This window comes from Coregonus lavaretus (genome assembly GCF_964263955.1).
Source record: "Coregonus lavaretus genome assembly, contig: HAP1_SCAFFOLD_410, whole genome shotgun sequence".
NCBI lineage: Eukaryota > Metazoa > Chordata > Actinopteri > Salmoniformes > Salmonidae > Coregonus > Coregonus lavaretus.
Genome location: NW_028161218.1, coordinates 105,609 through 129,053, shown reverse-complemented (window position 1 = coordinate 129,053; position 23,445 = coordinate 105,609). Strand labels below are relative to the sequence as shown.

General features: G+C 41.8%; 1 protein-coding gene across 2 annotated transcripts; it reads left to right on the top strand.

Moving 5' to 3' along the window:
• Positions 1-4,478: 4,478 nt before the first annotated feature.
• On the top strand, positions 4,479-22,811 carry LOC311121011 (myosin heavy chain, fast skeletal muscle-like; the record flags this gene model as incomplete). 2 transcript variants are annotated; one of them, XM_084195555.1, is made up of 39 exons in its annotated part: positions 4,479-4,694; positions 5,034-5,180; positions 6,726-6,882; positions 7,196-7,223; positions 7,663-7,777; positions 7,875-7,967; positions 8,139-8,199; positions 8,646-8,744; positions 8,937-9,040; positions 9,463-9,601; positions 9,916-10,034; positions 10,187-10,336; positions 10,431-10,601; positions 10,830-11,133; positions 11,811-11,875; positions 11,969-12,056; positions 12,173-12,290; positions 12,678-12,801; positions 13,241-13,377; positions 13,989-14,244; positions 14,469-14,711; positions 15,059-15,235; positions 15,332-15,477; positions 15,646-15,736; positions 16,346-16,735; positions 16,857-16,983; positions 17,484-17,602; positions 17,748-17,944; positions 18,083-18,266; positions 18,384-18,549; positions 18,865-18,989; positions 19,156-19,464; positions 19,696-19,899; positions 20,044-20,169; positions 20,308-20,478; positions 21,744-21,848; positions 21,945-22,040; positions 22,361-22,492; positions 22,791-22,811. In XM_084195555.1, 39 exons carry the CDS (start codon positions 4,479-4,481, stop codon positions 22,809-22,811), a joined length of 5,820 nt encoding a protein of 1,939 aa, XP_084051681.1. The 2 variants fall into 2 exon arrangements, with proteins under 2 accessions (XP_084051681.1, XP_084051682.1); XM_084195556.1 differs by lacking the exon at positions 4,479-4,694 and having other exon boundaries at positions 5,070-5,180; positions 10,830-11,137; positions 11,818-11,875.
• Between the last annotated feature and the right edge of the window lie 634 nt (positions 22,812-23,445).

Here is a 23,445-nt window from a genome sequence, read left to right as displayed (position 1 = left end):
TCTGCCACCATAGGTGAGACCAAGAAATGCAGCCCCTCGCAAAAATAGAATCGTCCCAGTAAGCAAAATGTATTTGAAAAGATGTCTAAAATACTTATATTCCAGATGTTGAAGTTAGGTTCAATTTAGGTGAACATTTGAAAAGGAATTTTCCGTATGTTTAAAATACATATTTTCCAGACCGTTGAAAAGGCATATTTTACAGATGTTGAAAATATGTATTGTCCGGATGTTGAAATCAGGTTCATTTTTCGTTTTCAATGAAAGTTGAAAAGAAACAAAAAATAATTTATAGATGTCTGTGTTTGGGCCAAATCAAGGCTGGTCCAGACCAGACTAAATCTGAAACAAACATAGCCGTCTATGATTGGTTCCGATTTGTTCCGGAGCAGACCATAGCCGTCTATGATTGGTTCAGATTTGTTCCGGAGCAGACCAGAGCCGTCTATGATTGGTTCAGATTTGTTCCGGAGCAGACCAGAGCCGTCTATGATTGGTTCCGATTTGTTCCGGAGCAGACCAGAGCCGTCTATGATTGGTTCCGATTTGGTCCGGAGCAGACCAGAGCCGTCTATGATTGGTTCCGATTTGGTCCGGAGCAGACCAGAGCCGTCTATGATTGGTTCAGATTTGGTCCGGAGCAGACCAGAGCCGTCTATGATTGGTTCAGATTTGTTCCGGAGCAGACCAGGAACCAATGTCTGTGGATGTGGAAATCAAGGCCAGTCTGGAACTGCACCAAAAGCCATCAAACTTCGGTCCCTGCTTACTGAGGTTTAGCCTACAGTGTTGCCTGAAATTGAATTTTATGAATGCCCATATATGTACAGTTGAAGTAGGAAGTTTACATACACTTAGGTTGGAGTCATTAAAACTAGTTTTTCAACCACTCTACAAATTTATTTTAAACATTTGTACATTTACATTTTAGTCACTTAGCAGACGCTCTTATCTAGAACGACTTACAGTCAGTGAATGCATACATTGTTCATACTGGCCCCCCGTGGGAATCTAACCCACAACCCTGGCGTTGTAAGCGCCATGCTCTACCAATTGAGCTACAGGAGGCATTGAACTGACTTTGGTGCGAAAAGTGCAAATTAATCCCAGAACAACAGCAAAGGACCTTGTGAAGATGCAGAAGGAAACAGGTACAAAAGTATCTATATGCACAGTAAAACGAGTCCTATATCGACATAACCTGAAAGGCCGCTCAGCAAGGAAGAAGCCACTGCTCCAAAACCGCCATAAAAAAGCTAGACTACGGTTTGCAACTGCACATGGGGACAAAGATAGTACTTTTTGGAGAAATGTCCTCTGGTCTGATGAAACAAAAATAGAACAGTTTGGCCATGATGACCATCGTTATGTTTGGAGGGAAAAGGGCGAGGCTTGCAAACCGAAGAACACCATCCCAACCGGGAAGCACGGGGGTGGCAGCATCATGCTGTGGGGGTGCTTTGCTGCAGGAGGGACTGGTGCACTTCACAAAATAGACAAAATAGATGGCATCATGAGGAAGGAAAATTATATGGATATATTGAAGCAACATCTCAAGACATCAGTCAGGAAGTTAAAGCTTGGTTGCAAATGGGTCTTCCAAATGGACAGTGACCCCAAGCATACTTCCAAAGTTGTGGCAAAATGGCTTAAGGACAACAAAGTCAATGTATTGGAGTGGCCATCACAAAGCCCTGACCTCAATCCTATAGAAAATTTGTGGGCAGAACTGAAAAAGCGTGTGCGAGCAAGGAGGCCTACAAACCTGCCTCAGTTACACCTGCTCTGTCAGAAGGAATGGGCCAATATTTACCCAACGTATTGTGGGAAGCTTGTAGAAGGCTACCCGAAACGTTTGACCCAATTTAAACAATTTAAAGGCAATGCTACCAAATACTAATTGAGTGTATGTAAACTTCTGACCCACTGGGAATGTGATGAAATAAATAAAAGCTGAAATAAATAATTCTCTCTACTGTTATTCTGACATTTCACATTCTTAAAATAAAGTGGTGATCCTAACTGACCTAAGACAGGGAATTGTTACTAGGATTAAATGTCAGGAATTGTGAAAAACTGAGTTTAAATTGGCTAATGTGTATGTAAACTCCCGACTTCAACAGTAGTAAGTCTACCGTTTGTAAAACACCAAAAAACAACATCCAGACAGGACCAAAAAAAAGTCATCCAAAAGATGTTGGCTCGTGCTTGCTGGGATGTAGCCTACCATGTCGGCCAGCAATAGGATTTTATAAATGCCCATCCGTTTGTAAAACAGGCCGTTACATTGGCTTTATTAGTCCTGGTTCCTGTGACTAATCAATTTGGCTATTTAAGCTCTGAATATCAACTACCCAACTTTATCAGGAGTCATCATGAGCCTATTTGCAATGTGTTTACACAGTGGGAAATGCAAAAGTATTTTCTTATTTGCTATGATCAGCTAGTCCAAACCACTGAAAACTGATCATGACAATGGGGTGAAACTCCTGTGATTGTCCATTGCATATTGTCCATTTTACTTTGAACAGTCCTGTTTATATGATATGTTTGTTAACATTACAGATAATTTTGAGCACCATTTAGGTTAGGCTATTTGATCGGAGAAACCTGCATGATGTAAAAAGTGTCTGTCTCATTACATTGTCATACATTTTATCTCCAGCCTGTAGGCTACAGAAAAGGCCACATGCTCTTTCTACCATATCCTATATCTGCTACATGATTTATGTTAGATAAACATTTTTAGAGGCGCGGAGAGGCGCGCTGGGAATGGACCAGCAACGCTCACCTAAAAAGCCCATATGCCACTGGTTGAGAGAAATTGTCATGGTTTTTGGGCAGAATTATGTGAGGTTTTATGTGTAGTTGAAGGTACATCTTGGTCGGTTTAGAAAATGCCGCCCTCGTCAATCTGCAGCCTAATCCTGCCTAATGGGATTCATTGAAATTTAATGTAAATGTAAAGGAATCTGTTACTTTATTGTAACTATTCCCAATTAATTTTATATCAGTTTTATTGAAGCCAGCTCAGCTGCTAAGCGGTTTACTTCAGAGTGTAATTAAAGATTGAGGCAGTTATATCGCTGTCAGCAATATGGATAAGATGGTTGAAATACTGGTATGGTGTTATGTAAGTCATAAGAATCCTACTGGACTATTTTAGCCAACTGAAATGTGAGACAAATAAAAGCTCCTCCTGAATCTTCATTAGATCATATTGTAAATAAATACACATTAGATTTAACAGTTTTATAAGCTGTTATTGAAAGCCTAAAATCTGTTCTAGTTTTATTTAATATGGTTCTACCAGGGTAATTAATCAAACTAAGCAAAGCACGAGGTAAAGGCCAACTCTGTCACAAGCGTGAGGTGAGGAGACAGTTCAGATGTCTTGTGTTTACAAGCTAAATAATATTCATAATAGGTGAACATATATAAAAAGTTGTTGATGAGGATTAATGCCACTAAAATGGAACTAAATAAGGTCAAATTAGAATTCATGAAAACTATTTTAGTGGTAGTGGGGCAACATGGACTCACACCATTACAGTATTTGAGGGTCAGTGGTAGTAACATTGGAATACATTTGATAAATCAAACTTCTGATATTGTTATAACTATTAGTAATGAAATCTCTCTTATGAAAATTCAGTGAAATTCAATTCAGAGAAAAATATGACATTAAAAAGTCATGTAATGGGAGTGTGGTGGTCCTGGAAGTGGGAGGTGCTAGTTAGGGACAGACACACAGGTCTGGGGGGGAGGTCTCTCCTACAGTCCATGTCCTTCCCCAGAGTGGTCCATAATTAACTTCTGCTTGGTTGGCACTTCCAACCAGATATAAGGAGGCTGGGGCCCCAGCATCCATAAGTCAGATACCTTCTTCCACTTTGGTAAGACCTCTCCACCTCCTTAGATTTTTACATTTGTCTCATCTTTGTACTCAGTGGTATTAGCTTACTGCACTGATTGAATTGAGTTCTGCATGTCTCTTGTAAGATTCGACAATATGTAATCAAGTGGCATTGGTTTTAAATGTAGTTTTGAAATGTGTTTAACTTTAAACGTTTTAATTCAAATTTAACTTCTATTTACGGTCAAAAGTGGTGCTCCTGCATTTGTATGTAAATTGAGGGTGTGCTCTAGAATTTAACTGGGTTTAAAGTTATCAGTTCCACCTGTAGTTGAATTTGACATGATGTAATGATTGAGTTAATTGTTTTCTAGCCCTTTGGGTGCTAAATGATAGGGCTTTAGACTTGTGTGTTTTCACAACACCCTAATGTTTCACAGGGTCCTCTAAGAAGTACACATTCATCTGTAGAAGGGGAAAAAGAAGGTGAGACATGGTTTGAGTCTTCACATAAAAAGTGATGAGAATATTCTGAGAGATACCGCTCACCTAACTCTGTTGACTGGAGAGGAAGCACCACAGAGTCAATCATGTTTCATCTCTTTCCTAGTGATCCGTCACCATGAGTACGGACGCTGAGATGGAAATCTACGGCAAGGCTGCCATATACCTCCGTAAGTCTGAGAAGGAGAGGATGGAGGCACAAGCCACGCCCTTTGATTCAAAGAACTCCTGCTATGTGACAGACAAGGTGGAGCTGTACCTTAAGGGTCTGGTCACTGCCAGGGCCGATGGGAAGTGTACTGTAACAGTCACCAAACCTGACGGTTCTAAGGAGGTAAGCCTGATCTGAAAAGTATTCAAGTTCAAGTTTGTGCAATTACTCTATTTATTCAAAAATCATCTAAGTTATATGAAAAAATGCTAATAGGCAATAAGACATAATTAACAAAAGATAGATTAAGAATCATTTAATTGTTTTTTTTGTGAGCAGTGTATATCCTTAAAACATTGACTAGTCAAGAATCACCAGTCATTTGTCAGTGGCAGATAACAAAGTAGTTGATTAAATGTGGATATGCATTATTTAAATGATTCAACTTGGATGTCATGAGCAAAACGCATTCAGTCATGTCCACTTTGATCTTTGTGTAATCTAGATTTCTGACTGTTTCAGGAAGGAAAAGAGTTCAAAGATGCAGACATCTACGAGATGAACCCCCCTAAGTATGACAAGATTGAGGACATGGCCATGATGACCTACCTGAATGAAGCCTCTGTGTTGTATAACCTCAAAGAGCGTTATGCAGCATGGATGATCTATGTAAGAAACCTGCACATACAAACCACACACATATACAGTACCAGTGAAAACTTTGGACACATCTGCTCATTCTAGGGTTTTTCTTTATTTTTACAATTTTTCACATTGTAGAATGATAGTGAAGACATAAAAACTATGTATACAGAAGATAGCCCTATTTGGTGAAAGACCAAGTCCATATTATAGCAAGAACAGCTCAAATAAGCAAAGAGAAATGACAGTCCATCATTACTTTAAGACATGAAGGTCAGTCAATCCGGAAAATGTGAAGAACTTTGAAAAGGTTCTTTTTTTTTTGTAATTTAGCAGACGCTCTTATCCAGAGCGACTTACAGGAGCAATTAGGGTTAAGTGCCTTGCTCAAGGGCACATCGACAGTTCTTCATGTGCAGTCGTAAAAACCATCAAGCGCTTTGATGAAACTGGCTCTCATGAGGGCCGCCACAGGAAAGGTAGACCCAGAGTTACCTCTGCTGCAGAGGATAAGTTCATTAGAGTTACCAGCCTCAGAAATTGCAGCCCAAATAAGTGCTTTAAAGAGTTCAAGTAACAGACACATCTTAACATCAACTGTTCATAGGAGACCGAGTGAATCAGGCCTTCATGGTCAAATTGCTGCAAAGAAACCACTACTAAAGGAAACCAATAATAAGAAGAGACTTGCTTGTGCCAAGAAACACTGATTTTTGGTTCCAACCGTTGTGTCTTTGTGAGATGCAGTATAGGTGAACGGATGATCTCCGCCTGTGTAGTTCCCACCGTGAAGCATGGAGGAGGTGTGATGGTGCTTTGCTGGTGACACTGTCTGTGATTTATTTAGAATTCAAGGAACATTTAACCAGCATGGCTACCACAGCATTCTGCAGCGATACGCCATCCCATCTGGTTTGGGCTTAGTGGGACAATAATTTGTTCAAAAGGAAAATGACCCAACAAACCTACAGGCTTTGTAAGGGCTATTTGACCAAGAAGGAGAGTGATGGAGTGCTGCATCAGATGACCTGACCTCTACAATCCCCCGACCTCAACCCAATTGAGATGGTTTGGGATGAGTTGGACCGCAGAGTGAAGGAAAAGCAGCTAACAAGTGCTCAGCATATGTGGAAACTCCTTCAAGACTGTTGGAAAAGCATTCCAGGTGAAGCTGGTTGAGAGAATGCCAAGAGTGTGCAAAGCTGTCATCAAGGCAAAGGGTGGCTATTTGAAGAATCTCAAATATAAAATATATTTTGATTTGTTTAACGCTTTTTTGGTTACTACATGATTCCATATGTGTTATTTCATAGTTGTGATGTCTTCCCTATTATGCTACAATGTAGGAAATAGTTAAAATCAAGAAAAACACTTGAATGAGTAGGTGTGTCCAAACTTTTGACTGGTACTGTATATGAACAGAAGAAATACACACATACAGTACTATACATAAATTAATGGTAGAAACCAAACCAAATCAATACATAGTACACCCACATCCTCACATAAATCCAGATAAAAGTCCATCTGACTTTATTAATCCCCTAATTTAATTTAATAACTTTCATCCAGACCTACTCTGGACTCTTCTGTGCAACGGTGAACCCCTACAAGTGGCTCCCCGTGTACGACGCAGAGGTTGTCAACGCCTACAGAGGGAAGAAGAGGGTGGAGGCTCCACCCCATATCTTCTCCGTCTCTGACAATGCCTTTCAGTTCATGCTGATTGGTACGAGCTCTCAAGGATGCATGGATGCATGGATGGAGGGGTGGATGGTTGGATGGATGGATGTCCATGATTGCATATGGATCTCAAAGTCCATAAGTGTTTATGGATGGATGGATGAATGGAAGTGAAAATATGCTTTAGAGAGGTATCTACTGTTTTCTAGTCTAGGTAATAACAGTTTGCTGGGAATATCTGTTTTCACTACCATTGAATGGAAAATGTTCCAAAATGAAATGCATGATGATGCCATGAATGAAATAATGTCCCCATAATGTTGCTTGAGTATGATAAGCAATATGTTTTTTGGTTACAGATAAGGAGAACCAGTCCGTCCTGATTACGTAAGTTGTTTACAAAAATGTCACTTTTAGAAATATGTTGGATCTCTTCCCACTGGGCACACACTGGTTAAATCAACGTTGTTTCCACGTCATTTCAATGAAATTACGTTGAACCAACGTAGAACAGACATTGAATTGATGTCCGTTCCCAATGGGATGAAAATAAATGACGATTAGGCTTAGTAATAAATATTAGTTCATTTATATTTTTGTCATTTAGAATCCAGAGTGACTACATACATTTTCATACTTTTCCCCCGTGGGAATTGAACCCACAACCCCGGCATTGCAAGCACCATGCTCTACCAAATAAGCCACACAGGATTGTCTTATGTTAGAAAACAGGTCAACAGTGTATTTTTCTATGCTTTCTTAATGAAAGCCAATCTGACACTCAAACATGTACCTAAACTCCCTCTTTCTCTGTCATATAAACCAGTGGAGAATCCGGTGCAGGAAAGACTGTCAACACCAAGCGTGTCATCCAGTACTTCGCCACCATTGCAGTGTCTGGAGGAGAGAAGAAGAAGGAAGCAGACCCCAGCAAAATGCAGGTAGGTTGTGCTCATGTTTGCCTTTTTAACACATTTCAAGCAATCAAGACAAAATGACTTTACCAGTTTCTGAGCAACTTGTGTTTGTCTCAATCAGGGGTCTCTTGAGGATCAGATCATTGCAGCTAACCCTCTGCTGGAGGCTTACGGTAATGCCAAGACAGTGAGGAACGACAACTCGTCTCGCTTTGTAAGTATGAAGGGCATACTGTGGAAGTGACCTTATATTGGAAAAATTTTAATAGTTCCCTATAGTTATGTCAATATTTGTCCAACAAACTGTAACATTTAAAGGGGTCTATCAAAGTAAAATGTTAGATTTATTTGTTGACCTATTTCTAACCCCCATGATCTACTATAGGGTAAATTCATCAGGATTCACTTCCAAGGTGGCAAACTGGCTAAAGCTGACATTGAGACCTGTGAGTTGGTTTTGATTGTTTCTCAATGCTTTCCTAAATTCACAGAATCTTTTTTTGGGATCACATATTCAAATTCTCTCTCTCTCTCTCTCTCTCTCTCTCTCTCTCTCTCTCTCTCTCTCTCTCTCTCTCTCTCTCTCTCTCTCTCTCTCTCTCTCTCTCTCTCTCTCTCTCTCTCTCTCTCTCTCTCTCTCTCTCTCTCTCTCTCTCTCTCTCTCTCTCTCTCTCTCTCTCTCTCTCTCTCTCTCTCTCTCTCTCTCTCTCTCTCTCTCTCTCTCTCTCTCTCTCTCTCTCTCTCTCTCTCTCTCTCACTCACTCACTCACTCACTCACTCACTCACTCACTCACTCACTCACTCACTCACTCACTCACTCACTCACTCACTCACTCACTCACTCACTCACTCACACACACACACACACACACACACACACACACACACACAGACCTGCTGGAGAAGTCCAGAGTGTCCTTCCAGCTGCCCGATGAGAGAGGCTACCACATCTTCTTCCAGATGATGACAGGCCACAAACCTGAGATAGTTGGTACGAAAAGAAGAGGTTCATGGGAAATTCTTCCCACCCCATCTGTGAAATTTATAAAAAATATTAATACTCCATACCTTTACAACTATTACATCTTTGGGAAAGATCTATCAAGTGATGCGCTAGTCCACAAGTCTCAGTCCCCTCTTTTGATGCTGTTTATATATACAAGCCGTTCTCTCTTGTCAACAGAAATGGCGCTCATCACCACCAACCCCTACGACTTCCCCATGTGCAGCCAGGGTCAGATCGCTGTGGCCAGCATCGACGACAAGGAAGAGCTGGATGCCACAGACGTGAGTCAAACAAAGGGTTAACCAAACTCTAGATATAGAAAGGGAATGACCATCAAACACACTGAATGCACTGTGAAATTCCAACTTGGTGGAAGCTGGGAATGTTCATGTATGTTTTTGTTTGATTCTAAATGCCTTGTGTTAGTTAGGCATGTGCCTCAAGGAACTCTTCATGCCTTTACACTTAGCCTTGAGGCTAATACATGTAAGACATCCACAAGAGAGCACCACTAAGTTTCCTGTGGAACTGTGTAAAACTCCTTTTGTGCTGTCATCTACTAGTGTGTTGGCCAAGCGTTATCATGTGGAACAGAGAAGCCAGTCAAATCTATCCATCCCATTGTTCTGCAGCACAGAACTGTAGTGTAACTGAGAAAACTACCGTTCAGTTTATCACTGTTGTACTTCCTCTTTAATGTCAGGATGCCATTACAATCCTGGGCTTCAGTAACGATGAGAAGATTGGGATCTACAAGCTGACAGGAGCTGTGGTGCACCACGGCAACATGAAATTCAAGCAGAAGCAGCGTGAGGAGCAGGCCGAGCCAGACGGCACAGAGGGTGAGTCCCACTCATAGATATACAATATGTAAAGCATTAGTCCCATTCCCAGTCCCAAACATAGATATACAATATGTACAGCATTAGTCCCATTCCCAGTCCCAAACATAGAAATAGAACATGTAAGACAGACAGTGCCACATGAAAGTCAGGCAGGAGATCATTTCTAGAGAACAAATTCCAACCTCCAGAAATGATTTGAAATGATGGATGTGAGTGAATCAAAACCTAACTCACAAACTATTTTGTCAGTGTGACATTAAAAACAAGTGATCTTGTGTTTCTGATTCTGTTGTTGTTGGTTCTCTCTCCAGTGGCTGATAAAATCGCCTACCTGCTGGGCCTGAACTCAGCTGAGATGTTGAAGGCTCTGTGCTACCCCAGAGTGAAGGTCGGCAACGAGTATGTGACCAAGGGACAGACTGTGGCTCAGGTAAGGCGGCCAAACACAGCATCCACCATTCTCTGTGGACCGGAATTATTTTGGGGACAAGTGCATTGCTTTTGTTTTTCCCAAGCTCGTATCACCATATCACTAGACATGGTCAATATCTCCTGTATTAATTTGAGGTGTTATCATTGCAGGTTAATAACTCAGTCAGCGCTCTGGCCAAGTCTATCTATGAGAGGATGTTCTTGTGGATGGTCATCCGTATCAATGAAATGTTGGACACCAAGCAGCCAAGGCAGTTCTATATTGGTGTGCTTGACATTGCCGGGTTTGAGATCTTTGATGTGAGTATGAGACCAGAACAAGACAATTAGTTGTGATTTAGATGGATTACAGCCTTGTATGATGAAATTATCTCTTAAAAAATTCCATCAACAGTACAACAGCATGGAGCAGCTGTGCATCAACTTCACCAATGAGAAACTGCAACAGTTTTTCAACCACACCATGTTCGTCCTGGAGCAAGAGGAGTACAAGAAGGAGGGAATCGTCTGGGCCTTCATTGACTTCGGCATGGACTTGGCTGCCTGCATTGAGCTTATTGAGAAGGTAAACTGTCTGTGAGGATTATATTGGACCGCAACAGCAAAGCTCATAGGGAGCGCTGTGTGAGACATTATCACAGTTTGACAACGCATCTGACTGTTGAGAACTCAATATGTTTCCTATTATGTGCCTCTAAATTAATACAATCCTATAATAGCATGTTTACTAAAGGAATAAATGTGATCCTAAATGTAAATATCACTAACTTGATATACATCTCTTTTCGTAAAGCCATTGGGCATCTTCTCCATCCTTGAAGAGGAGTGCATGTTCCCCAAGTCTTCAGACACTACCTTCAAGGACAAGCTGTACTCCCAGCATCTTGGAAAAACACAGGCGTTTGAGAAGCCCAAGCCTGCCAAAGGCAAGGCAGAGGCCCACTTCTCCCTGGTGCACTACGCCGGTACTGTGGACTACAACATCACTGGCTGGCTGGAGAAGAACAAGGACCCCCTGAACGACTCAGTTTGTCAGTTATACGGGAAGTCTGGAGTCAAAATCCTGGCTGCCCTGTATCCCGCTGCCCCACCAGAGGGTAAGTATCAGGTCAAAATATTTAACAAGGCACTAGCTACAACTCAGACCCACATTTTCTTTAAAATAGCTTTGAATGTATCACAATTGTATCACAATTTTCTCAGGGTTTATCACTGGGTTAATTTATTCATGCTCTCGGTTAAAGTGGCAATATGTAACTTTTTGGGCAGCCCCACCAAATTCACATAGAAATGTGAGTTGTAGATCTCTCATTCTACTTGAAAGCAAGTCTAAGTAGCGATAGATTAAGTTTTGTTTTTGCATCTTTTACTTTCAGTTTTGTACACCAGCTTCAAACAGCTGAAACAACAATATTTTTGGTTAATGAAAATATATTTCACAGCGGTTTAGCTGGTACAATGATTCTCTAAACTATGCTAGTTAATTTTTTTCACATAGGTTTTAGCAACCAGGAAATGGCGGAGAGATTTCTGCATAGTGCAACTTTAATTTAATTATATAATAGGTGTTATTTTACACAAATCTCATTGGTCGCATTTGCATCTAGATAAGTGTGATAAGTTAACCAGAGATTCTCTGGTTTATAATTAATGTGCTTGCTGAAGACAAGACCACTCTAGATTTCTTACATACTCTTATTATTATTCTATTTATTCCACCCGCTCTAGGAAATGTACTTTTCTAGTTATCTTGAACTTTTCCCCATTTGAACAGATACAAGCAAGAAAGGAGGCAAGAAGAAGGGTGGTTCCATGCAGACTGTGTCCTCCCAGTTCAGGGTGAGCTTTTGAAATGTGTGTATTCAGTCCTTCAAAAGGTGCATTGAATATCATAAATGATGTCTGAGAAAATGGTTTGTAACCCTCTTACAGGAGAACTTACATAAGCTGATGACCAACTTGAGGAGCACTCATCCTCACTTTGTGCGCTGCCTGATCCCCAACGAGTCAAAGACTCCAGGTACAAGAAATATTTAGTTAAATATGACATCTTATCAGTACAGTATCAGTGACTTTAACAATCTCAATCTTTAACCTGTTTATGAGTATTAAAAGAGACTTGGTTTGTTTTACCAGGTCTGATGGAGAACTTCCTGGTTATCCACCAGCTCAGGTGTAATGGTGTACTGGAGGGTATCAGGATCTGCAGAAAGGGATTCCCTAGCAGAATCCTTTATGCTGACTTCAAGCAGAGGTACACGCACTTAAACACAAATACGCAAAATCACAGAGAGATCTGTGGGTTTTCCAGCATCAGAATAGTCTTCCCTTATAAGTAATACAGTCAGGTCCAAAATGACTGGCACTCTTGCTAAGATGAGCAGGAAAGACTGGTATCAAATGTATAATAAAGATACTGAACTATATTGTATGGTCAAACATTTGTGACAATTATATTATTTTATACTAATACAATTGTTCAGAGAAAGAGATTTAAAATAATATAATTTTGTTTGATTTGTTTAGTGTTTTTTGCTAATCTTCATCAAGGGTGACCTCACTGTAATAATTATAATTATGACCTCACTGTATAACCAACCTATTACAGCTTGGCATACTTTAAAACTGTCTCCTCATTCAGGTACAAAGTACTGAATGCAAGTGTCATCCCCGAGGGCCAGTTCATGGACAACAAGAAGGCTTCTGAGAAGCTGCTTGGTTCCATTGATGTGAATCACGAAGATTACAAGTTTGGACACACCAAGGTCAGTCAAATACCCCCAGCAAAAGCTGACAACAAAATACTACTTAAATTATCATTTAAACCCTTACCATATAAAATCTCTCCAGATGATCTATCCATCCTTTTGTTCTTTCTTCTTCATTTAACTAAAGGAAAGGTGGAAAAACATTGTAGTGTTTTTGTCTTCAAAGTCATACAAGTATAGAAGAGAAACTAAACTCATTATCATGTGCATTGTGTTAGAGTGGTATGGCTGCAGTTATCTGTATCTGTGTATATTACTAATCTACAACTGTAGAGTAACTAACAACTTAGAAACATCCTATCCCATGGTTTGTTTGTAACCATTGCAAAGTTAATGTTGTCAAATCAATCTAGTGGAGTTGTTCCCCTCTTTTGATTCAACCCTTTCTATCTGTCACCATCTGTGGTTCCATTGACCATGCTAACCTGTGTCTCAGGTGTTCTTCAAAGCCGGTCTTCTGGGTGTCCTGGAGGAGATGAGAGATGAGAAGCTGGCCTCTCTGGTCGGCATGGTCCAGGCTCTCAGCCGTGGATTCCTCATGAGGAGAGAGTTTAGCAAGATGATGGAGAGGAGGTGAGGAATAGTGGACATCTTGGCAAAGCTTTCTGTCAACCACCTGTATCTAATGCATTATGATAACATGCTGTATATGCTGTGAGTTGTTCAGAATAAGAAAGTACATCTTATAATGCTCTATTAAAGCTAGAATCCTTAATTGAAACATTAACAAAGTGGCAACCCCGCCTCTGTTTTGGTATAAAGCTGTGGGATGGGCCTGGAGCATTGCAACTATTCTCTAATTGGTAGACAGAGATATGGTGATAGTTTTAAGCTTGTTTTGAGTCCATACAGTGTTTGTTTCCATTTACATTGTTTGCAAACATTGTAGTAAAACAAGCTTATATTTGGGGTTAATTAATTTATAAATCCAAAATGTAGCAATGAAGGATTATATCTTTATAGCTTCAGTTTGGCATTTAGCAAGCTGTTCAATTGTCTTTTAAATGTGTGGTATTTACCTATTCATTCTTGAAGAACATAAAATGCCTCATGAGCTTAACATGCATGACCTGTTAATCCTTGCATCTAGAGTTCGGGGTGTTCCATTTTGTTGTTCTTCTAATCCCTGAATGTAGCTTTAAGCATGTCACTCACCATGCCACTATATCCTTTCTGTCGACCAGAGAATCCATTTACACCATCCAGTACAACGTCCGCTCATTCATGAATGTGAAACACTGGCCATGGATGAAGGTCTATTACAAGATCAAGCCCCTGCTGAAGAGCGCTGAGACTGAGAAGGAGCTGGCCAACATGAAGGAGAACTATGAGAAGATGAAGACAGACCTGGCCAAGGCTCTGGCCAAGAAGAAGGAGTTGGAGGAGAAGTTGGTGTCCCTGGTGCAGGAGAAGAATGACCTGGCGCTCCAAGTTGCATCTGTGAGTGAACAACAACCCTCATATGGGTACATTTACACACAAATGAATACACACATGAACACACACACACACTGTAAAGTATGTGGCAAACATTTCTATTGCCAATGTAATATGCTGTATATATTTCATGAATTTCTATTGATTTGCTCTGACCTCTTTGACTAAAGTGTATATTTTGATACACAAAGTGAGGCCACATATCTTTTCTCCTGCTCTGAAACCAGGATTCAGAAAATCTGAACGATGCTGAGGAAAGGTGCGAGGGGCTCATCAAGAGCAAGATCCAGCTGGAGGCCAAACTCAAAGAGCTGACCGAGAGGCTGGAGGATGAGGAGGAGATCAATGCTGAGTTGACTGCCAAGAAGAGGAAGCTGGAGGATGAGTGCTCTGAGCTGAAGAAGGACATTGATGACCTGGAGCTCACCCTGGCCAAAGTGGAGAAGGAGAAGCACGCCACTGAAAACAAGGTTGAGTGTCTTACCATAGACAGTCTAACCAAACAATAATTCAAACAATAATCAACTCAAAACATAGCTTAACAATAATGGAATTCAAGTTGTATTGTGGGTGCAGGAAAAATTAAGACACAACAGTGGAATTTCAGTTGCGGGGTACTCAACCACATTCATTGCATGTTCTGTTCCCCCTCATTTATGACTTCCACTCAGTACACTGGCATAGTGTACACTGCCATCTAGTGTTGAATCTATAGTACAGTACTTGTTGACACATTTCTAATTTAAATGAATGCAATATATAACAAACTAAATCTCCCCTTTATGGTGAAGTATAATTATGTTGTGACCATTTTCAGGTTAAAAACCTGACAGAGGAGATGGCATCTATGGATGAGAGTGTTGCCAAGCTGACCAAGGAGAAGAAAGCCCTCCAAGAGGCCCACCAGCAGACACTGGACGACCTACAGGCAGAGGAGGACAAAGTCAACACTCTGACCAAGGCCAAGACCAAGCTGGAACAGCAAGTGGACGACGTGAGTGGAGTTTGACATTTTGGCCATGATAGTGTGCGAGATGATATTATCTTCATTTGTTTAGATTTTAACAATATATTTGTTTTTATCTTATAGCTTGAGGGTTCTCTGGAGCAAGAGAAGAAGCTCCGTATGGACCTTGAGAGATCCAAGAGAAAGCTGGAGGGAGATCTGAAACTGGCCCAGGAGTCCATAATGGACCTGGAGAATGACAAGCAGCAGGCTGATGAGAAAATCAAGAAGTAAACACAAACAAATGACTACAGTATCAGCTGCTATAATGGTTGTTCTTGATTAATTATGAATTAGCATTTGCATGTGATTCTTAAAAGCAACATGAATGGTATTAGACTCCTTTTACACTCTCAAACCTAATCCAACTCTGCAATCAACGTGTTTGTGTTTTTTAGGAAGGAGTTTGAGACCACTCAGCTCCTCAGCAAGATTGAGGATGAGCAGTCTCTAGGAGCTCAGCTGCAGAAGAAGATCAAGGAACTCCAGGTACAGTACAGGATATAAGGATCTAAGCTCCAGACACACTGAATAATTTCCTGAAATAAACGGACACATTTGTCCATGTGACTTCTGATGGCTCGGTAGGTGTTTCTTGCTGACATTTCCTACCATTGTAAAGATGGTGCTTCCATCGAGTTAGATAGAGGACTCATCTTTGTGTCTGTGCCATTATGGCGTTTGTGACAGAATAGGAATCTCCGTTTTTTAAGTAGTCATTTTTGAACCCGATCGAACAACCCAAGAACACTCGAGGCTGTAATCACTGCCAAAGGTGCTTCAACAAAGTAATGAGTAAAGGTTCTGAATGAATACTTATGTAAATGTGCTATTTCAGTTATTTTTATTTTTTTATACATTTGCAAAAAAAATATCAAAGAACCTGTTTTTGTTTTGTCTTTATGGGGTGTTGTGTGTAGAATGATGAGGGAAAAAATAAAAATTAATACATTTTAGAATAAAGCTGTAACGTATTAAAATGTGGAAAAAGTAAAGGTGTCTGAATATTTTCTGAATGCACTATTATTATTTTTTGAGAATCAATTTTTTCAACTGTATTGTAGTGTTCATCCCCCCTGCTTCTGCCCCCTGTTCTAGGCCCGTATTGAGGAGCTGGAGGAGGAAATTGAGGCTGAGCGTGCTGCCAGGGCTAAGGTTGAGAAGCAGAGGGCCGATCTCTCCAGGGAACTTGAGGAGATCAGCGAGAGGCTGGAAGAGGCCGGAGGCGCCACTGCTGCTCAGATTGAGATGAACAAGAAGCGTGAGGCTGAGTTCCAGAAGCTGCGTCGTGATCTTGAAGAGTCCACCCTGCAGCACGAGGCCACAGCCGCCGCTCTACGAAAGAAGCAGGCCGACAGTGTGGCTGAGCTCGGGGAGCAGATCGACAACCTGCAGCGCGTCAAGCAGAAGCTGGAGAAGGAGAAGAGCGAGTACAAGATGGAGATTGATGACCTCTCCAGCAACATGGAGGCCGTCGCCAAGGCTAAGGTGAGTAGTGATGTTTTGGTCAAGCATTGTTGAGGAGTGTCAACTACATTACCATTCAAGTGAACTGAAGTTAACAGGAGTCCCATATATGAAGTAATGATGGTACATGTTTCACTAACAGGGCAATCTGGAGAAGATGTGTCGTACACTTGAGGACCAGCTGAGCGAGCTCAAGACTAAGAATGATGAGAATGTTCGCCAGGTCAACGACATCAGCGGACAGAGGGCCAGACTCCTGACAGAAAATGGTACCATCAACAATTAACTACAACCCAATGCTTTCCTTCAGTAGAACACAATAACATGTGTTGGGGGCTGTATCCACATAATTTCTACTGTACTATTCACATTTTACATTTTAGTCATTTAGCAGACGCTCTTATCCTGAGCGACTTTCAGTTAGTGAGTGCATACATAATTTTTTTATACTGGCCCCCCGTGGGAATCAAACCCACAACCCTGGCGTTGCAAACACCATGCTCTACCAACTGAGCTACATCCCTGCCGGCCATTCCCTCCCCTACCCTGGACCAATTGTACGCCGCCCCATGGATCTCCTGGTCGCGGCCGGCTACGACTGGATTCGAACCAGGATCTCTAGTGGCACAGCTAGCACTGCAATGCAGTGCCTTAGACCACTGCGCCACTCGGGAGACACCACCTAACATTGCCCTATGATACCTCCAAATACATTTTCAATCTTAGAGAACAGAGACCCTATTAACTAGATATCCCTCTATCCCTGCAGGTGAGTTTGGCCGCCAGCTGGAGGAGAAGGAAGCCCTGGTGTCTCAGCTGACCAGAGGAAAACAGGCCTTCACCCAGCAGGTGGAGGAGCTGAAGAGGGCGATTGAGGAGGAGGTCAAGGTAAGGGACCCAAAATGGACTCCACCGACCACAGAGTTTAGAGCCATATCTTCATATAGATGGTGACTATGCCACCCTTAGAGTCTTCTACTATGATTAGTTGGACTATCTCTCGAATCTCTCTTGGTCTCTTTCTCTCTCACAGGCTAAAAACGCACTGGCCCACGGTGTTCAGTCTGCCCGTCATGACTGTGACCTCCTGAGGGAGCAGTTTGAGGAGGAGCAGGAGGCCAAGGCAGAGCTGCAACGCGGCATGTCAAAGGCCAACAGTGAGGTGGCTCAGTGGAGGACTAAGTATGAAACTGATGCCATCCAGCGCACAGAGGAACTGGAGGAGGCCAAGTGAGTCGCACGCAACAGCAACAACTCAAATATAGGGTGTGGATGGTGAGGAGGGTAGGGGGATCTGAGAAAATGTTACGTCGAAATATATTGTAACATATGTTTCAAACCGAAAAACCACCCTCTGTTGTACAACAGGAAGAAGCTGGCCCAGCGTCTGCAGGAGGCTGAGGAGACCATTGAGGCGACCAACTCCAAGTGTGCCTCCCTGGAGAAGACCAAGCAGAGGCTGCAGGGAGAGGTGGAGGACCTCATGATTGACGTTGAGAGAGCCAACGCATTGGCCGCCAACCTCGACAAGAAGCAGAGGAACTTTGACAAGGTAAAAATGAAAACCTAATTTTCTGCTACATAATCAATTGAAGTATAATTGTAGCATGTTTCTGATTCAAAACTTTTCATCTATGACTTCTAATGAAAATCCCATGTGTTTCCCTAGGTTCTGGCAGAGTGGAAGCAGAAGTATGAGGAGGGTCAGGCTGAGCTGGAAGGAGCTCAGAAGGAGGCTCGCTCTATGAGTACTGAACTCTTCAAGATGAAGAACTCCTACGAGGAGGCTCTGGATCATCTGGAGACTCTGAAGAGAGAGAACAAGAACCTGCAACGTGAGCATTTGACAGCAATTCTATTTGGCTCATGTTTGACTAGTGTTTTGAAAATGGAGGGAACTGTAATCATCAAAACTACTATTAAACCATTTCAGATTTTTCATGTGCAGTATAAAAATATATAAATGGAACATGTAATTGCTATTGCTTTTAACAACCCAAGGAAGTTGAGGGCAATTAGATTTGTAAGACCGTATGAAGTGCTGTTAATTAATTAACTGTTATCATGATTCAATGTCAACTTCAATGCATTGGCGATATCCACTGAAAATCTCCCAAGTCTAAACTGCACCGGTGTGTGTGTGTGTGCAGAGGAGATCTCTGACCTGACTGAGCAGATCGGAGAGACTGGCAAGAGCATCCATGAGCTGGAGAAGGCCAAGAAGACCGTGGAGACAGAGAAGTCTGAGATCCAGACCGCTCTGGAGGAGGCTGAGGTACAAACTACAGCTGTTTGATGGGAAAAGCAGTGTTACACTAGCAATGCCAGCTACAGTCTAATGCTCCCTGCTTTGGTGTTCATATATATATATATATATATTTAATTCCTTGTACACATCCAAATATATTGAACAATTCACCTGACTGCTTCTGTTTGTCCAGGGCACACTGGAGCACGAGGAATCCAAGATTCTGCGTGTGCAGCTGGAGCTGAACCAGATCAAGGGTGAGGTGGACAGGAAGCTGGCTGAGAAGGACGAGGAGATGGAGCAGATCAAGAGGAACAGCCAGAGGGTGGTTGACTCCATGCAGAGCACCCTGGACTCTGAGGTCAGGAGCAGGAATGATGCCCTTAGGGTGAAGAAGAAGATGGAGGGAGACCTGAATGAGATGGAGATCCAGCTGAGCCACTCCAACAGGCAGGCCGCTGAGGCCCAGAAACAGCTGAGGAATGTCCAGGGACAGCTCAAGGTAAAGGGAATGTTTAAAAATCTGAACATGGAGAGGTATTTGTTTGTGAATCTGTAAAAAATAATAGAACAGAGGACTTGAATAGAGTGTACTATGTACTAAAGGTTGAGATATTTGGTAAACTCTTTCCAATTAACATTTCTATCACCAATCCTTTCGCCCCTACTTCCACTAAAACTTTGAAACTTTAAACTACAAGTCCTAATGAACCAATGTCATTGTGAAATCCAGGATGCCCAAGTGCACCTTGATGATGCCGTCCGCGCCGCAGAGGACATGAAGGAACAGGCAGCCATGGTGGAGCGCAGAAACGGTCTGATGGTGGCTGAAATCGAGGAGCTGAGAGTTGCTCTGGAGCAGACAGAGAGAGGCCGCAAAGTGGCTGAGACTGAGCTGGTAGACGCCAGCGAGCGTGTTGGACTGCTGCACTCCCAGGTATGGGTCAAAAGCCATTTCCAATGAAACTCAACCAAGCATACTGTTTACACACCTGGAATTCGACATTGCTTGCTTTTAGATTTTCATAATTTCAGCCTTGTGACTTGTGAGTCAAACAAATCGTCATGTTTCCTCCTTCAGAACACCAGCCTTCTGAACACTAAGAAGAAGCTAGAGACTGACCTGGTGCAGGTGCAGGGAGAGGTGGACGACATCGTCCAGGAGGCCAGGAATGCAGAGGAGAAGGCCAAGAAGGCCATCACTGACGTGAGTCCTGGAATTACATCAACTTGATTTGTCCCCAAGGTCCAATTGTAGCTGGGCTGGTTAAGAACAACAAAGATCTCAGAGGAATGTTATGATTGGTGCCAATTGGTGCATAAATTAAACAAACTACTTTTCCAGGCGGCCATGATGGCTGAGGAGCTGAAGAAGGAGCAGGACACCAGCTCTCACCTGGAGAGGATGAAGAAGAACCTGGAGGTCACAGTCAAGGACCTCCAGCACCGCCTGGATGAGGCTGAGAATCTGGCCATGAAGGGAGGCAAGAAGCAGCTCCAGAAACTGGAGTCCAGGGTGAGTTAACAGCAGGATGGATTAGAGTGGATTGAAAGACAGATTGCTGGAAATGTATTTGATCATATAAAAATACACAGGATCATTGTTTAATGACTTTTTCTCTCAATAACCCAGTTAGATCAGGAGTTCCCAAACAGTTTTGCTTCGCGGACCCCTTTTGTGATAAAGAATTCATCAGGGACCCCCTCATAATATCAGAACACAACTCCTACTTTAGTTTTACTATGACTTCTGCAGTGCGTGGCTGGACTAATCAAGTCTCGGCCCCTGGGAAATAACATTTTAAAGTCACCTTTTGGCACCAGAAACAACATTCTACAGTTTTAAAGCTAATTTCCTGTAATTCTACACATTTTGCCATGGGGCGGAGAGAACATTTTTAAAGCTTAAATTACGGTGCATTTATATTCAATACAAAACATTTGGGGAAATTGTTATACTTAAGTAGTTGTGTTGAGAAGAATTGGAGCCAAGACCTTATATATAAAAAAGTATTTATCCAGTTGCTTCATTCAGGCTTGTACAGTTGTCGTGGAAGACTTCTAAACTGCAAATCTATTCAAATGTTATTGGTCACATACACATATTTAGCAGATGTTATTGCGGGTGTAGCGAAATGCTTGTGTTCCTAGCTCCAACAGTGCAGTAGTATCTAACAATTCACAACAATACACACAAATCTATAAGTAAAGAATGAGTTCAGGCAAGTAGGGGCCTCTAGTGGCCATTCTGGTACTGCACCATACACTTAGAAAAGCAGTAGGGGCCTCTAGTGGCCATTCTGGTACTGCACCATACACTTAGAAAAGCTTTCCAGAATGGACATAGAAATACAAGAAGAATTGAGTTGGAAGAAATGGATCATGGATAGAGTACTGTGGATACCAATATCACTGTGAGCCTCCCAGAACCACGTTGTGCGTCTAAGGGTGAAGAACGTAAATTGTGGATTACTAATATTACATTGTACTGTATTGCACTCTCTAAACTTTGTCCACAGATCACTGGTAGTTTAATCTGTTCTTGCTAGAAATATTCATAAACACATTTAAATGTAAATTCCCCTTTGGGAACCACTGACCTAAATAATGAAAAGTTGTTGTTATTATTACAGACCCCTTCAATTAAATGTTTAAAAGTACATAGGGACAGATAACAATTGTGCCTCCTTGACTGGGTAGAACACTACACCTCTGGGTTACAAAGATTTGTTACGTCTGATTTCACCACCTCAAACAAATACGTTTATTTATTCCACAAAGGTGCGTGAGCTCGAGACTGAGGTGGAGGCCGAGCAGAGAAGAGGTGTAGACGCAGTCAAGGGAGTCCGCAAGTATGAGCGCAGAGTCAAGGAGCTCACTTACCAGGTAAGAGAAATTGCCTTCTTCACTCACTTGACACTAACACAGACAGGTTTGTGTATAAAACTATATTGACATTGATTCTTTGATCTTCTCCCACAGACTGAGGAGGATAAGAAGAACGTTAGCAGACTTCAGGACCTGGTAGATAAGCTGCAGTTGAAAGTGAAGGCCTACAAGAGGCAGGCTGAGGAAGCGGTGAGTGAAATATTCTGAAAGCATTAATTTGAGAAAAATTTAATCCCCCTACAAAACTTAATGTCCATACAGTTTAGTTGAAAAAGTGTTGCTACTTCATATTGCTGTACTGGGGGCTGGTCTAGTGGTAGGGTTGGAGGCAGCGGTTTGATCCCCTGTTCCTCCACTCACTTTCTCTGCTGTATCATCCATCTCCCTATATACATTGCTGTCCTAAATCAGCCAATATTTGCTTTGTTGAAAATACCTTTAAAAATGTATATTTTAATTTTAAAGTGTAAATACTGATGTTCTGCTCTCCCTGTATTTTCCTCACCCAGGAGGAAGCAGCAAACCAGCACATGTCTAAGTTCAGGAAGGTTCAGCATGAGCTGGAGGAGGCTGAGGAGCGTGCTGACATCGCTGAGACTCAGGTCAACAAGCTCAGAGCCAAGACCCGTGACACTGGAAAGGTACAGAACTGCTGCTGACTCATGTTCAAATATGACCACATCAACACCACCTATGATTCAGTCTTCACAGAGGTCAACACAGACCTTTTACACTCACTCAACTGTATTTAAGATCTCTGAGAATAACATTTTAAGGTAGGGCAACAATAACAAAAAACATTATTTCAAGTTAGTACCTCAAAATTGAAATCCAAGCTGAGCACTGAGCTTGAAAATGCTTGATCCATTATATTCTTTCCAAGTGTTCATATATTTAGCATGTCTGTTATTAATACTGATCCATTCTTTCTTCTTACAGGGCAAAGAAGTTGCTGAATAAACAAGACCAAGTCTTATCATTTTCCTGTGTTGCATAAAATATGATTTTCATGGTGAAATGTTGAGCATTGATTAAAAACATGTAGACCTACATACACTTCCTTCGTGACTGTGGACTTATTACTTATGAAAAAGCAAACAGCTTTTTCATACCATACAAATATTGTACTTTAATTAATGGAGCAATCTGGGATTCCAACAACAACAATGTGGTCACATCAGCTGAGGGAGAAATGTAACCTCTCTCAAATTCATAGACTGAGCTATGGATGTACAGACTGACCATCCAGAACATCAAAATGATAGTTTTAATTCTTTACACTTGGAGGATTTGGCCAATATGGACAGGCCCAAATTTAAACGTTTCTAAAATAAAAAATAAATGAGAAGCATATGCATAACCATGGTAACAGTTTAAAAAGGAACGCTTGTCAGAGAAAGGTTCTCAGGTGTCACGCCCTGACCTGGAGAGACTGTTATTCTCTAGGTAGTTTGGTCAGGGTGTGAAACTCTATGTATTGTATTTCTATATTTGGCAGGGTGTGGTTCCCAATCAGAGGCAGCTGTCCCTCGTTGTCTCTGATTGGGGATCATCCTTAGGCAGCCATGTTGCCTCCCTTAGTTGTGGGATCTAG